General features: G+C 41.8%; 2 protein-coding genes across 8 annotated transcripts in view; one reads left to right on the top strand and one right to left on the bottom strand.

Moving 5' to 3' along the window:
• DZIP1 (DAZ interacting zinc finger protein 1) overlaps positions 1 to 6786 on the top strand; it is a 55492-nt gene extending 48706 nt beyond the window's left edge. For 4 of the 5 annotated variants that reach the window (XM_055335936.1, XM_055335940.1, XM_055335937.1 and 1 more), the window contains 4 exons: positions 747 to 940; positions 2179 to 2309; positions 4029 to 4203; positions 5726 to 6786. In XM_055335936.1, the coding sequence (XP_055191911.1) occupies positions 747 to 940; positions 2179 to 2309; positions 4029 to 4203; positions 5726 to 5802 (577 nt within the window). In that variant the 3' untranslated portion in view covers positions 5803 to 6786. The remainder of the gene's footprint in view (positions 1 to 746; positions 941 to 2178; positions 2310 to 4028; positions 4204 to 5725) is intronic. The other variant, XM_055335939.1, reaches the window with a different exon arrangement.
• Positions 6787 to 8659: 1873 nt separating this feature from the next.
• The window catches only part of CLDN10 (claudin 10), a 127221-nt gene continuing 122131 nt past the window's right edge, over positions 8660 to 13749 (bottom strand). For all 3 annotated transcript variants that reach the window (XM_055335578.1, XM_055335580.1, XM_055335577.1), the window contains exons 4-5: positions 9568 to 9675; positions 8660 to 8977 (exon numbers count right to left, since the gene is read on the bottom strand). In XM_055335578.1, coding sequence (XP_055191553.1) covers positions 8854 to 8977; positions 9568 to 9675 — 232 coding nt within the window. In that variant the 3' untranslated portion in view covers positions 8660 to 8853. The remainder of the gene's footprint in view (positions 8978 to 9567; positions 9676 to 13749) is intronic.

Below are 13749 nucleotides of genomic sequence, written 5' to 3'. Positions count from 1 at the left end.
TGACTTTTTCTGGAGACACTAATGCTATAAGTATCTCTTCTTGAGGCATTGTGATATATAGTCGAGACAGTATAAATAAAATATACTGGAGACAATAAATGATTTATCTTTCAAAAGCACTTTTTGTGTACATAACCTCATAGGAAGAGCCTTATTTCATGGGATGTAGTATAACTGAACATTGTTATTAAGTCTGGAATTTAAGTGCTCAAAGAATATTCTTAAATGAATGTACACTGCTCTGAACTTCTATCTCACTTTATTTTTCATTCTTTTAAATTCTTCTTTTTTAACTGTGGGAAAAAAAAAAAAGCACTCACCCAACAATTTCCAAGTGCACATGCTACTGTCAGCCATATGTGCATTCTGCCTAGACAATTGACTTTAAATTTTTTTTTTTTAGTTTTTATTTAAATTCTAGTTACTTAACAGCACAATATTGGTTTCAGGAGTAGAATTTAGTGATTCATCACTTCCATACAACACCCAGTGCTCATCCCAACAAGTGCCCTCCTGAGTGCCCATCCTCCATCTGGCCCGTTCCCCCACCCACTTTAAAATGGGATGCTAAGTCATGTGATGAAGCAAATGGGATGTGTAGGTAAAAGCACTTTGTAAAGTGCAGTGCTATTATACGTAATGATGCTATTTTAAAAGATGGAATCATTGGACTGCAGAAAAGATTTCTTTCCCCCAAATCCTGAAATGCAAAAACGGGGCCCCTGCTTGGGTTTTCATTTATTTAGGACTCCTCCATTCAGTTCAGAGGAAGAATTGGACGCAGATGACTTCCTCCAGGCATGCGCATCCCCAGACCTACTTCCGGTGCAGTCCTCCAAAAGCAACAAGAGTGGCTTTGGAAAGAACATTGTCAAAAGTGATACTGACTGGACGGAGGGAAGTGAAATTGAGGATTCTGATATTTCTCCAAAGCCCACAGGTGAGCTCTGGTTATCGAGAATCTTTCTGGAAATTTTGTTCAGGACAGTGGTTCCCAACTGGAGCATCAAGCCTTGGGAGCAGGAGCTGGGAAAGCACTCAGGGAGAGGATGGGGCTAACCCAACCGCCACTGCTGCCTAAGAAAGACACACACACAGGGCTTAGCCAGTATTGATGCTCAAGTGGAAGGAGAGGAAAGAGTTGGGGATGCCTACGTGTATTCATTTCCTAGGGCTGTTGGACCAAAGTCCTACATGCCTTGTGGCATAAAACAGAAATTTGTCTCCATTCCAGGAGCTACAAGGCCAAAATCAAGGGTGACAAGGTTGGTTCTTTGTGAGGGTTAGGAGGGAAAGATCTAGTCTAAGCCTCTGTCCTTGGCTTGGAGATGACCATCTGCTCCCTATGTCTCATTACATCCCCCTCCCCCTGTTCGTGCATCTGTGTCCAAATTTCCCATTTTTATAAGGACATCAGTCATACTGGATTAGGGACCACCCCAATGAACTCACTTTAATTTGATTCCCTCTTTAAAGGCCTTATCTCCAAATAAGGTCACATTCTGAAATACTGGGGGTGAGGACATCATCACTTGAATGTGGAGGGACACAGTTCAACCCACACACAAGGAACGGCTGGCTGTTCTCACACTCTGTGCTACCTTGGGAGATGGGGCAATTCTAAAGGAACATAAGATCCAAGTGATGCACTGTCAATAATTTGCCAAAGGGGAAGTTGGAGTTAAGGGTCATTTCTTAAAAAAAAAAAAAAAAAAATTCTGTTTAATAAAGTTGGAAAATTACATATTTTAAACATATCTGATATAATTAATTTATTATATACAATTCATATTCACCTATTTAATCTGTAAGATATAACTAATTTTAAAATATTGCTTTTGAAAATACCCACAGGAATATTCCACTCATACAGACTGCCTCACTGAAATTAAAGTTTCTGATCACAGCTTGAATGAGACCATCCTTCTTTGATTTAAAATGAACATTTTATTGCTTCTAGTGTAGGGGATCATGATTTTTTTCTAAAAGAAATTATTACATGTATTAATGTAACTTTTTTCAACCACCAAAATACATCAGTTGATTTTAATTTAATAAATATGATTATTTGCAAAGTTCAGACTCTTTCAAAGTGGCTTTTTCAGGTTATTTTAGAATCAAAGAAAGATAATGATTTTTTTTTTTTAGAACTGTACCTCTTTTCTCTTGGTCACATAGGAACCTCCATTAAAACACTAATTGAAAAAGTTGAAAAGACGGTCTCAAATCACAGAAATGTAAATAAGCCAGTTGGAGGGATTAATGTTGCCGAGGCGTTCATCAAAAAAGAATTAAAAGAAGAACTAAAGGTGAAATCATTTTTGCTTGCTAAATATGCACCAAGAAATTCATCTTTTAACAAATATTCCATAATTGCCCTTCTTGTAGTGAAATGTAAAACAAATATAATTATTTAGTATAGCAGCAGTTGAGATTTGTACTGTATCTAGTTTGCAGTGTTATTGTATTTCTTTCCATGCCATAGGGAATCAAAGATACTGAAATGATAATGGGCAAGAAGGCACCCTGTGCTTACCCAGTTTTACAGGTTTTCAAACTCCTGTCACATGTCTGGCTTGACAGGTATAAGTGTTAGGTAGCTTGCACAAAGAAACCTGTGACTGGCTAGAACCTGGGGCCTCAGATCCGGGTCCACCACATGACCTGGCAGTAGAATAAGGACTTTTCAGTGCTTAGCCTCACTTAGGCGCTAGAGTTGGTGGAGAAATCCATCAGACATGAGGGCGGAGCCTGAGCTCTCCTCCCTGAGTGGAGGAGAGGTCCTGACACATTATGAGAAGGTCCAACCCCTAAGATATCAGAAGGGTTTCCATGGAGGGAGAGATCCTGTTGTATTTCTGGGGGCAGCTCATCTGCGTTGACCGGGTCTTTGAGTCATAGTCACTAGTTTCTGAGATTTAACTTTTCTTTTTTTAAAGATTTTATTTATTCACAAGAGACACACAGAGAGAGAGGCAGAGACATAGGCAGAGGGAGAAGCAGGCTCCCTGTGGGGATCCTGATGTGGGACTCGATCCCAGGATCCTGGGACCACGACCTGAGCCAAAGACAGACAGACACTCAACCACTGAGCCACCCCGGTGCCCCTAAGATTTAACTCTTTTGTTTATTGGTAAGTCCAAAGCATTATGTCCTGCTTTCATTAGTTAGTGCCATCAGTGTTGTACAAGCCAAAAATGACAGGAAGTCATCATCATTCAAGAGAAAGCTAATGTGTCTTCCTTAGAAAGGGCGAGGTAGAAATGTGTGCTACTTTCAGATAGGCCCTTGTGGGATGTCACCCTGCAGTTCAATGTCAGATCATCCCATAGGTCAGAGCCCCAAACCCAGCCTCACTCCTACTTGGGGAGCACCCTGTTTCTGGGATTTTCTAAATTTATGGCTGGTGGAGTAGGTAGGAAACCTGTACATCCCCATGGCAAGAAACTAATAAAAGAGGTGGTTCCACCTGCTTTAAAAACACAGCTTTCGCACAGCCTGGGTAGAGACCCAGGATCGAGTTCCACGTCAGGCTCCCTGTGTGGAGCCTGCTTCTCCCTCTACCTATGTCTCTGCCTCTCCCTCTCTGTGTGTCTCATGAATAAGTAAATAAAATCTTATAAAAAAAAAAAACACACAGCTTTCCAAATTTGTTTCTTTGCTCTCTAGAAATGACCAGACAGGGATCCTCTGAGATTCCCCAACTTCAAATTAGTGTCAGCAGCTCAGTCTAGCCAAAAAATGACCAAGGGGCACTAACATGTGCTGCATTTTTAAGAAACACTCATTACAGGGGCACCTGGGTGGCTTAGTAGTTGAGCATCTGCCTTTGGCTCAGGTCATGATCCCAGGGTCCCCACAGGGAGCCTGCTTCTCCCTCTGCCTATGTCTCTGCCTCTCTTTCTGTGTCTCTCATGAATAAATAAAATCAGAAAGAAAGAAAGAAAGAAAAAAGAAGAAAGAAAGAAAGAAAGAAGAAAGAAAAGATAGAAGAAAAGCACTCCTTATTCTCCATGTATTTCTTTCAGTGCACAGATGTGGATGATGATGACTGGGACATATCATCCTTGGAAGAAGATAAATCTCTGGGGAAAAAAACTGGGCAAGAACAGAAGGCACCTCTACCTGTGAAGAATGAGTCAAATTCTACTCAAGTGCCAAATGCCTGGAGTGCATCTAATCTGAAGGGGCCAAAGGGAGAAGGTTTGCTGCTTTAGTGTCTTGAAGCTCAGTCCATTTTCCAGTTATTTGTTTCATCTTTATAACTATCTAATTAAGCTATGTTAAAATATCATCAAGCAGAAACACTGTTGGTATAACAAATATCTTGATGTTTGCACAAGGCATACTTGTTATATTGTGTGCTTTGTGCATATTTATTCCTTTTTAAAGTCCTTTAATCTGTGTACATATTTAATTTGGACCTAATCTTTAGTCTTTATATTTTCACATTGGTTTTGAAAATGTCCATACAAATATTTTCTTCATGCAGCTGCCTTGCAGAAATTAAAATTTTTGATCCTACAGCTGAATGAGGCCGTTCTTCTGGCAGTCTTCCTGTATTAACCTGTTTACACTATTAAATGTTTTCCTTTATTTCCTTGGAAGAAAGATTTCTCTTGCCACATTGTTGCTAGTGGGATGAATTACAAATGAAACCAAGAGTTGATACCGTTCCTGGATGAGTCCTAGGGTCTGGCTAAGTCCAGTGACTTAACTCTCAATATATTTAATTATGAACTCTCAATATATTTAATTATGAAATATGATTTTTTTAAGATTTTATTTATTCTTGAGAGACAAAGAGAGAGGCAGAGACAGAGGCAGAGAGAGAAGCAGGCTCCCTGCAGGGAGCCCGATGTACGACTCAATCCCAGAACCCCGGGATCACGACCTGAGCCAAAGGCAGATGCTCAACCACTGAGCCACCCAGGCGCCCCCGATCTGTAACTTTAAATGAATACGTGCAAACCTCTTCATCTGTCTCTTCCATTTTTAGCAGGATCTCTTGCCCCCTCACTTTGTAAGATGAGCCACTGCTGTGTCTTTCCTTCCCTGCAGGACATGAGTCGTGCCTTTACTTCCATGCTGTGCCCATCACTAGGTTATCTGTGCTGTCAGAAGTGTTTTTCTGACAGAACCTACCAGGCTGTGCACAGTACAGTGACCGTCGGAACACAGGGCCAAGAGGACGCTCGGAATACCTTTCCTTCCTCTTCTCCCCTGGCCCTGAACTCATGCCCCTCCAAAGAAAACCAGTCTAGAGGCAGAATTCAAGTAGAAGTCTCCACGTGGTACGGTTTAGGGACTCAAGATCCTTCTTAACGAACTTCATACTGAAGCTCATCTACCCTGGGAAGATCTGTATTTACCATTTCATTTCCACTGGGCTTCTTATAATTTCATTCTCCTTTCTTTACACCTGTCACTCAGAGTCAGTAACAACAACAAAACGTCCTATTAGCACAGCTAAGGATCCTATCCAGGTGCTGAACCAGGGAAGGAGAGATGCTGAGTGGAAGCCTCTGGACAAGGGTCCCATGAGGGTATCCTGGGAGTGTGACTGTTTCATGGTCAGACTGCACTGGAGCCTCCTCCACAGCCTGCGGGAGCTGGGTTGTGTGGACTAGCCCGTAGACCAGACACAGAGCGACAGAGGACGGATTCTTCTAGGCCGGTCTGATCATTGAAGCTCCCCTTCCTCCATGTCTTTCTCCCTCCACAGGTCTTCAAGATGAATCCAGCACACTGAAAAGCAGCCTAGTAACTGTGACGGATTGGAGTGACTCTTCAGATGTGTAACCAGAGCCTGGGAGTCAGAGAGTCCCAACACCAACAGGATTCGTCATCTGCCCACAAGATCCGAGCACTCCTGCCTTACAGCATTTCCCCCAATAACAAGGAAGCTGATTCAAAGAACCAGGGTCTCTTGAACAGCACCTAATTCAGTCCTGAAAAACAAAAACTTTCAACAGTATTTTGAAGCATAGAGAGTCATTTAAGACTTCTGCTGCTTAAAAGTAATGTGTCATTGAAGTCATAAAAAGTGTTTTCTTCATAACGGTACTCTAGTGTTTAAGTGTATTTTTTCAAGTAGTTTTTAAGTGAATTTTTTTAAAACTTACAGGTTTTGGTTTGAATTAAAACTTTTTTTATATATATATATATATTTATGTCCATTATCACACTGGAAGTGTTTTATTACAAAATTCTGTTAGTACACTTACAAGTGAAATAGTGGAATCAGTGAAATTTTCACAGTAGCTTGGTTATTTTTCATATAGAAGTAAATTTAGAATTATAAAAATATAGCCCGTATTAAATTTAAAAATAGGCCCACATTAAATACATTTTCCAGAAATACGTATACCACATACAGCTTTGAGCTGTTAAGCATGTTGTTATCAATTATTTTAGAACTTTACCATTTCTGCAGTATAATCCTTACCTTGGATATTTTACGAATAAAATGTAGCTGTTTTCAATGTCAATTAATTTATCAGAACATGAATAGGAAAGAACATTGCTGAATTCCTATGTGTATGTAGGTTGGTTTTTTTTTTTTTTTGAATGCCCAACCCATTATTATAAAGTACCTCAAAACTAATTAGTTCTGTTCTTAACAGTTGTCAGTGGTCAGAAAGTTCATATAAACTGGTTTTCCACTTTTCCACATTTTTCTATACTTCGTGGTACTATCTGTATTGTTCCCCCTCCAAAGCAACATTTTAACTAATGGTCTGTTGGGTTCTGGATCTCTTTCAAGTAAAGCCCTCCATTACATCATTGTGACTGAGGCTGAGTTATTAAGGATGAGTTCTGAGCTACGCTGACCTTGTTGGTGGGTTAGGCTTGCCCTGTTAGCTGTGCCACATGACATCCTGAACGTACTCATGTTCTACATAAGAGCCCGAATAAACGCCAAATCAAATTTTCATGTAGTAGGACAGGGATAAGCAACACACCCAAGCCACTCTGAGCCTAAGAAGGCACCCAGGCCACACTGCACTCCCTCAGGTACTTTTCCAACAGATGTTTATTGAGCTACTTGGGTCTGTTTTGCTTTTGTAGCATGCATCATTCATTCATCAGAACAACTTTGGGACACGGTGATTATCATAATCCTCATCCTGAAGATGTGGAAAATGTAGAATTAGGAAGTAACTTGCCAAGGGGGCATACAACTAGAAAGTGCAAGACCAAGTGTTATCCAGGTCTCCATTCCAAGCTCCATGTCTGCCCCCTGGTCTTCACACTTGACGGAAAGGGGTGAGAGAAATGGGATGAGCTTCTGCTAAGCAGACCCAGTATAGAAATTAAGTTGGCATCTGTGTCACAAAGGTCACTCCTCTCATTTCTTTAGTCCTACGGCACTGTCCTTGGAGATGTGGTTGTTTCGATTTTGTTTGGACCTTGTATTTCCCCTCACTGATGCACAGCTAACATCTTTGTGGTTCCTGACAGAGCTTTCCTGTCCGTTCACCCTGTCCTCCCACTAAATTCTTCAGGAGCTAGAACACGTCAGTACAACCTGAACATCACCTTCACCGGTGCAGCTCTGAAAACACTTGGTTTTAAACACATACTCATAAAATCCTGCCCCCACACAGGGCATCTAAACTTCCTTGTGGCTTTTAGTTCATTTGTGTCCCTAGAAGATAGATATATATATATAATACATTATATATATTGTATTATATATTTTTATATTCTTATATTTACTATTTCATATTTATATATATTTTTATAGATATTACATATTATATATTCACATATATAATTTTTTTAGTAACAAACTTGTTCATTTCCTCGTCCCATTGAACATCTCCAAATAATATTTTTCCCTTTTAAGTCTTGCATGGCTATGTTCAATTAAAGTACCTTGAAAAATGGTCAGTCTCTCCATTACCCAGCCTGGTTGTACACACAGGGCCCCCAGAGACGCACCAGAACTTGCCCATCGGTTCTGAGCCAGGCAGGTGCCATACAGGCTCTGGGACCTTCCTCAGCTGGCTACAACTTCAGCCATGACCAGCATCTCTAGCTGGGCTCATGCTGACATTCCAGCCCAGTATTCCAGCTTTCTGTATCAGAGAAGCCTAATCAGCTCTTTAAGGTGGACATGCCAGGCAATGGGCACTGATGTCTCAGCCCCATTAGCCTTTCCTTGAGCGGTTCACTGAGAATCACACTGGGTGACAAACAGGTGTCAGAAAGCAGGAGTCAGGGATCTCTGGGTGGCTCAGCGGTTTAGTGCCACCTTCAGCCCAGGGCCTGATCCTGGAGACCTAGGATCGAGTCCCACGTCAGGCTCCCTGCATGGAGCCTGCTTCTCCCTCTGCTTGTGTCTCTGCCTCTCTCTTTCTGTGTCTCTCATGAATAAATAAAAATCTTAAAAAAAAAAAAAAAAGCAAGAGTCATCGCTACACAACCAGTAACCTGTCCATTCAACTCAAACATCCTTTGAGAACTGTCTCAGACTGCCCTCCCACCATTCACAAGACACACTCCTTACACACCTTCTGTTTAATATAGGAAAAGAAACAAGGAATGAGGACAAGGAATGCCATGTCTGAACGATTAAGGAGAGGCTATGTTACAAATACTTGATCCCTCGGTGCTAAATACATGTTCTGTAAGTGTATAAAATATATACAAATCCTGTAAATAACCTGTTTATTTTTTTATAGAAAGCCTCAACAGAAAATGATTAGAACATTTACATCCATACAATCAGAAAATTCTCCAAATTCATATTTTAAAAATAGTTTGAGTGCGGATTAGAGGAGGGCTTTGAGGGGATCATTGTGTGAACAGTTCACTTTTATAAGACAGCTTGCAGCAGTGCTCTTTTCAGACATAAGCATTTTTATCAAACTGTTTTGAAGGGTTTGTGGTTTTAAAATCTCCTTCTGCACCAGGATACTTTGTCCGAGAAGACAGAACGGATGTGGCACCATTGTATGCATATCCCATCCTGCAAGGCAAAACACAGTTTGGTAGCTCCTATTTTACATGGAAGGCAGAAACCATTCCCCCTGCTGCTGTCCCAGCTAAGTTTCAGGCCCTCCCTGATTACTTTTAGCTAGCTTTCTCTCCTCCTCTATCACGCACCCCCCCACACCCCCTAAATATCTCACTGTCATTTCTCAACAGTTAGTGTGTCAATGTGAATCTCAGCAGAAGAAACTCGTGGCTGTTCATTAGTTCAGTTTTACTCTTAAACCTCCTCTTCCCAGATCGTAGGGGACCGTAGTGACCTTCATCGGTAATTTCTGCCTATGTGAAAATGATGATGCCAAGGTGAAGAATATGCCCCACAGTAAGACCTATCCTGCTTACAGAAATGGCTCAGAAACGTAAGCAGGACGAGCTCTGTTTTTTTTTAAATTAACTTTTATGAACTATACATTCTATTCACTGTATTTATTATATTTAATATCATATTTGCTATATGTTCCTTTTACTAATTCTAGTTTTTTGACATTTCTAAGAATCATGTGAGCTATCTATAATTTGCCCTACCTGTAATCATTTTAACAGGTCATGTCTGTCTCTTTTTCATACCTGGGGGGTTTGTTGTTGTCAGATATTGAAAAGCAGAATATGACACCACCAATTATGCAGAGTGAAGCTCCTGCCCATCCAATAAACAGAGCAGCTCCTAATTCATACCTGTGAGGAAGTATTACACGAATATTACGGCTTACTTATTTGGTAGTAAACAGTATCTAAGACTAGTGAGCCAATGTTTATACTAGATGTTCATCATAAACTTTTGCTACTAGAGCTTGTACAGGAAGTAATAGCATCTTGTATCTGTATCACGCTTTAAACTTTACTCAGTGTTTTTCTAGCCATCACTTGATTGTATCTCCCCAACTGCCTGAAAGGAAGATGAAGTGATCCCCGCAGGCCAAGCAGAAGCAAAGCCAACTGAAAAGCCCAAACCTCCCAGCTCAGCCAGTATCTTTCCTCTGGGCTCTGTCTGAAGCTCACAAAGCTTTCCATCTATTTATTCCGCTATGCAGGGTAAATTATTTAGCAGACTCCAGTTAGAAAACAGCAGGTAGCTTTTGCTTTCAGCTTAATTCAGTTCAATAGACACGGATTTGCAAATCACATACAAGGTGTTGAAGGATGGCAAAATATTCCAGCCCCAGAGAGGCCACATGGGCATGAGGATTATTTTGAGCTGAAGGCAACAACAGAAAAGCACATACAAGAAAAGCTCTCTGCCCCTTCCCACACACCCTGCAGCAGGATACACATCTTTAAAGATGTCCCCCCCACCCCCACCCCTCCTGCCAGGAAGGACCGAAGTAAACCACCAGAGACAACCGTATACCAGGGGGGCATACAAAAGGCACAGGGGAGTCTTCGTAACAAACTTTACTAACTAGTCCTGTCTTCCATTAGTTCCCCCACAGATCTGTGTTCCTACAATTTGCTGCCCCAGAAGCTCAATGTCCTTTTCCCTTGTCACTTCTCTCTGAGCTTACTGTTCTTTTATTTGGATGCCATAGAAGCCCGAGTTCTAACCAGCCTTTTGAGTTACTAATCATTGGGTACTCCTACATATCTGCATGATGCTCATGTTAACCAACTCTGTTTTTCTCTTGTTAACCTGTCTTTTGTCAGTCTGATTTATACGGTCTTAGCTGAGAACCCAGGAGAGTGGAGAGGGGAAAAAGTTTTTCCTTGTCAACAGAGCCCATAAAAAGTCAGTGCTACATACAGCGTTATCTTGCTTCTCACCACAATCTAGTGGGGAATAAATACAAAATAACATCATTTAGTGACCGACAGCTATCTGGCTGGCCACAGTACTCTGCTGATGCCTCAAGCAGATGCAAAGATGAACAAGATCAACAAGACAGCCCCTACCTTGGGTAGGTCCCCACAAAAGGTACAAATAATGCTAGAGTAAACAAAAAAAAAAAAAAAGGAAATCATTTACAGTGGAGGGCTAGAGGAAATGGTTTTAGGGGAAGAGCACTCACCGAGAAAAACAAGGAATGACAAAAGTATATCAAAATGTTAGGGCTCTGTGTTTTCATGTTTGGCGATCCTTTTTATGAACAAGAGCCTTTTTTATTTTAAAATTTATTTATTTGAGAGAGTGAGCAAGTGAGAGAGAGCACAAGCAGGGGAAGGAGCAGAGGGAGAAGCAGACTCTCTGTTGAGCAGGGAGCCTGATATGGGGCTTGATCCCAGGACCTGAGATCACAATCCAAGCCAAAGGCAGATGCTTAAATGACTGAGCCACCTAGGTGCCCCAGAATAGCTTTTTTTAAATAAAGAAGTGATTCTCGAGAATTTTTGGCCCATAGATTTCCATCACAAGGCAAAAACTGATGGATACTACCCCTAACCTAATGGGGATAAAATGAAGTCCAAGCAGGAGGAGTCTCTTTTGTTCATGCAGAATCCACAGAAGAGCTGAGACAGGAAAAAAAGAAGTGAGGGTAAGAAGGGGCAAGGCAGGGCCAAAGTGGGCTCCTTCCCCAGCCTGTCCCCTGAACCAGGTGCAGAGGCAGGTTTAGGTCTCAAGGCCATACTACACTGCTGAGAGCAGCTGGCATGTACTGCCTGGGCCTGTCCCAAGTTCTGCCTCATCTGTTTCTCTGTGCCGTGTCACTGGCTGAACTCCTGGCTGGGAATGGGTAGGCTCTCTGGTGTGACCGGAATCACAGCAGCAATGGAAGAGTGGCCCCAACTGCCAGCGGGGTGGAATCTGGAAGCAACATTCACAGAAGATCAAGAATGTACAGTCTACTCGCTCATTTCCAGATCTACCTATGATGACAATTTCATAGCCTGAGTTCACAACTGGGAAGAGGTGATGCACATGATACATGCTGCCCTGGGGTCCCTTCTTTTTAAAAATATTTTATTTAAATTCAATTTGCCAACATATAACGCCCAGTGCTCATCTCATATGGTCTCTTCTTTTCTCACTCTTATGTTGCCTTTTGTGGGAAACCCCATTGGTTGTTGAAGCAAGGAACAGCCACAGCAGAACAGCTACAGGTAACCACCTCGTCCTGCCTTAGAACACTAACTATGTTCTGGAAACCAAGAAATTTCCCCAAGTGCTCCCAGCAGAGGCAATGGTAGAAAGAGAAGATTGCTGCAAAGTGGTACAAAACACCTTCAGTCTGCACACACACAAAAAAACTGGCCCAAAAGGACTCAAGAGTGAAGTGTACCATTGATAAAGAGCTGACCAGACCAAAAGGGTAAAATTCACTGTCCTATGAAAGATACCTTCATGAAATATCATGCCATACATCTAAGAAGGATATCCTGAATTTCTACAATCAGCCCTCCTTTTATGATGTTTGAATGCAACCATGCATATAAAACAAGCAAAGTGACTTCCCGGTTGTTAGGTGCAGGGCATCTGACCTCTTTAAAACATCTGCAAGTCCTAAGGCACCTGGGTGGTGCAGTCAGTTGAATGGCCAAGTCTTGGTTTCAGCTCATGTCTTGGTCTCAGGGTCATGAGATTGAGTGCCACATCAGGCCCTGCTTGAGATTCTCTCCCTCCCCTTCTGCCCTTTGTGTGTGTGCACACTCTCTCTCTCTCAAAATAAATAAAATCTTAAAACAACAAGCCTGAAAGTCCCATAGTAGTAAGCTGGCACTGGATGTCCATCATGCTGTCACAGCTAAAAGTGAGCACACTGAACATTTCTACTTGTAGGACATTATCATGGGATTACTATTTAATGATACTTTCTGTTTTTCTCTGTTTTTGTCCTCCTAGAGTTCAGGCTGTCTTCCCTGATGAAACTATGCCTCAGTATTAGTCTTAGTGTAAATAACTCCTGAAGCAACATTCTGAGATTTTTCTTAAAAAAATATTTAGCTTTCTAAAATATGATTCAGTGCTGGGCACCATGGTTGATTAAAAATAAGCTTCTAGGGCAGCCTGGTGGCGCAGTGGTTTAGTGCCGCCTGCAGCCCATGGTGTGATCCTGGGGACCCAGGATCGAGTCTCACGTCAGGCTCTCTGCATGGAGCCTGCTTCTCCCTCTGCCTGTGTCTCTGCCTCTCTCTCTGTGTGTGTCTCTCATGAATGAATGAATGAATGAATAAATAAATAAATAAATAAATAAATATCTTAAAAAAAAAGCTTCTAATTATTAATAGTGGCCAACCAAAGGTGATGGTGATAGAAAATCATAAGCCATGGCTCTTGAGTCATCTCAAACAAGAGTACGGGGTTGGCCAGGCATCCGGCACTTAGCCCGAGCAGCTCTCGAGCCTGCCCTCTGTGACCCCCCGCTTCCTTGCCCTTTTAAAGCTCCATTCTCCTTCCTTTTCTCAGAGACCAGAGGATTTAAGCATCTGGTTTTCAAGTCACCTGCCATTGTTTTTGGTGGTGTTACTCATATTTCTGAAAGACCAATCTTCCGTCAGGATGTCTGCAGTGATAAATGTCAGCGAATCTTTTAAAAACCTCAACTGTTAGTAGAAAGTAAAAATCCGGGGATCCCTGGGTGGCTCGGCGGTTTAGTGCCTGCCTTTGGCCCAGGGTGGGATCCTGGAGTCCCGGGATCCAATCCCACGGTGGGCATGGAGCCTGCTTCTCCCTCTGCCTGTGTCTCTGCCTCTCTCTCTCTGTTTATCATGAATAAATAAATATTTTTAAAAAAACTCACTCAAAGGAGCATGCAAACACATATATGATGTCATCACAAATCAGAATAAATTACTCAGGCAGGCCAAATGTCAGGACTT

This window comes from Nyctereutes procyonoides, unplaced genomic scaffold (genome assembly GCF_905146905.1).
Source record: "Nyctereutes procyonoides isolate TBG_1078 unplaced genomic scaffold, NYPRO_anot_genome, whole genome shotgun sequence".
Classification (NCBI taxonomy): domain Eukaryota; kingdom Metazoa; phylum Chordata; class Mammalia; order Carnivora; family Canidae; genus Nyctereutes; species Nyctereutes procyonoides.
This window is presented reverse-complemented; position numbering and strand designations above follow the sequence as displayed.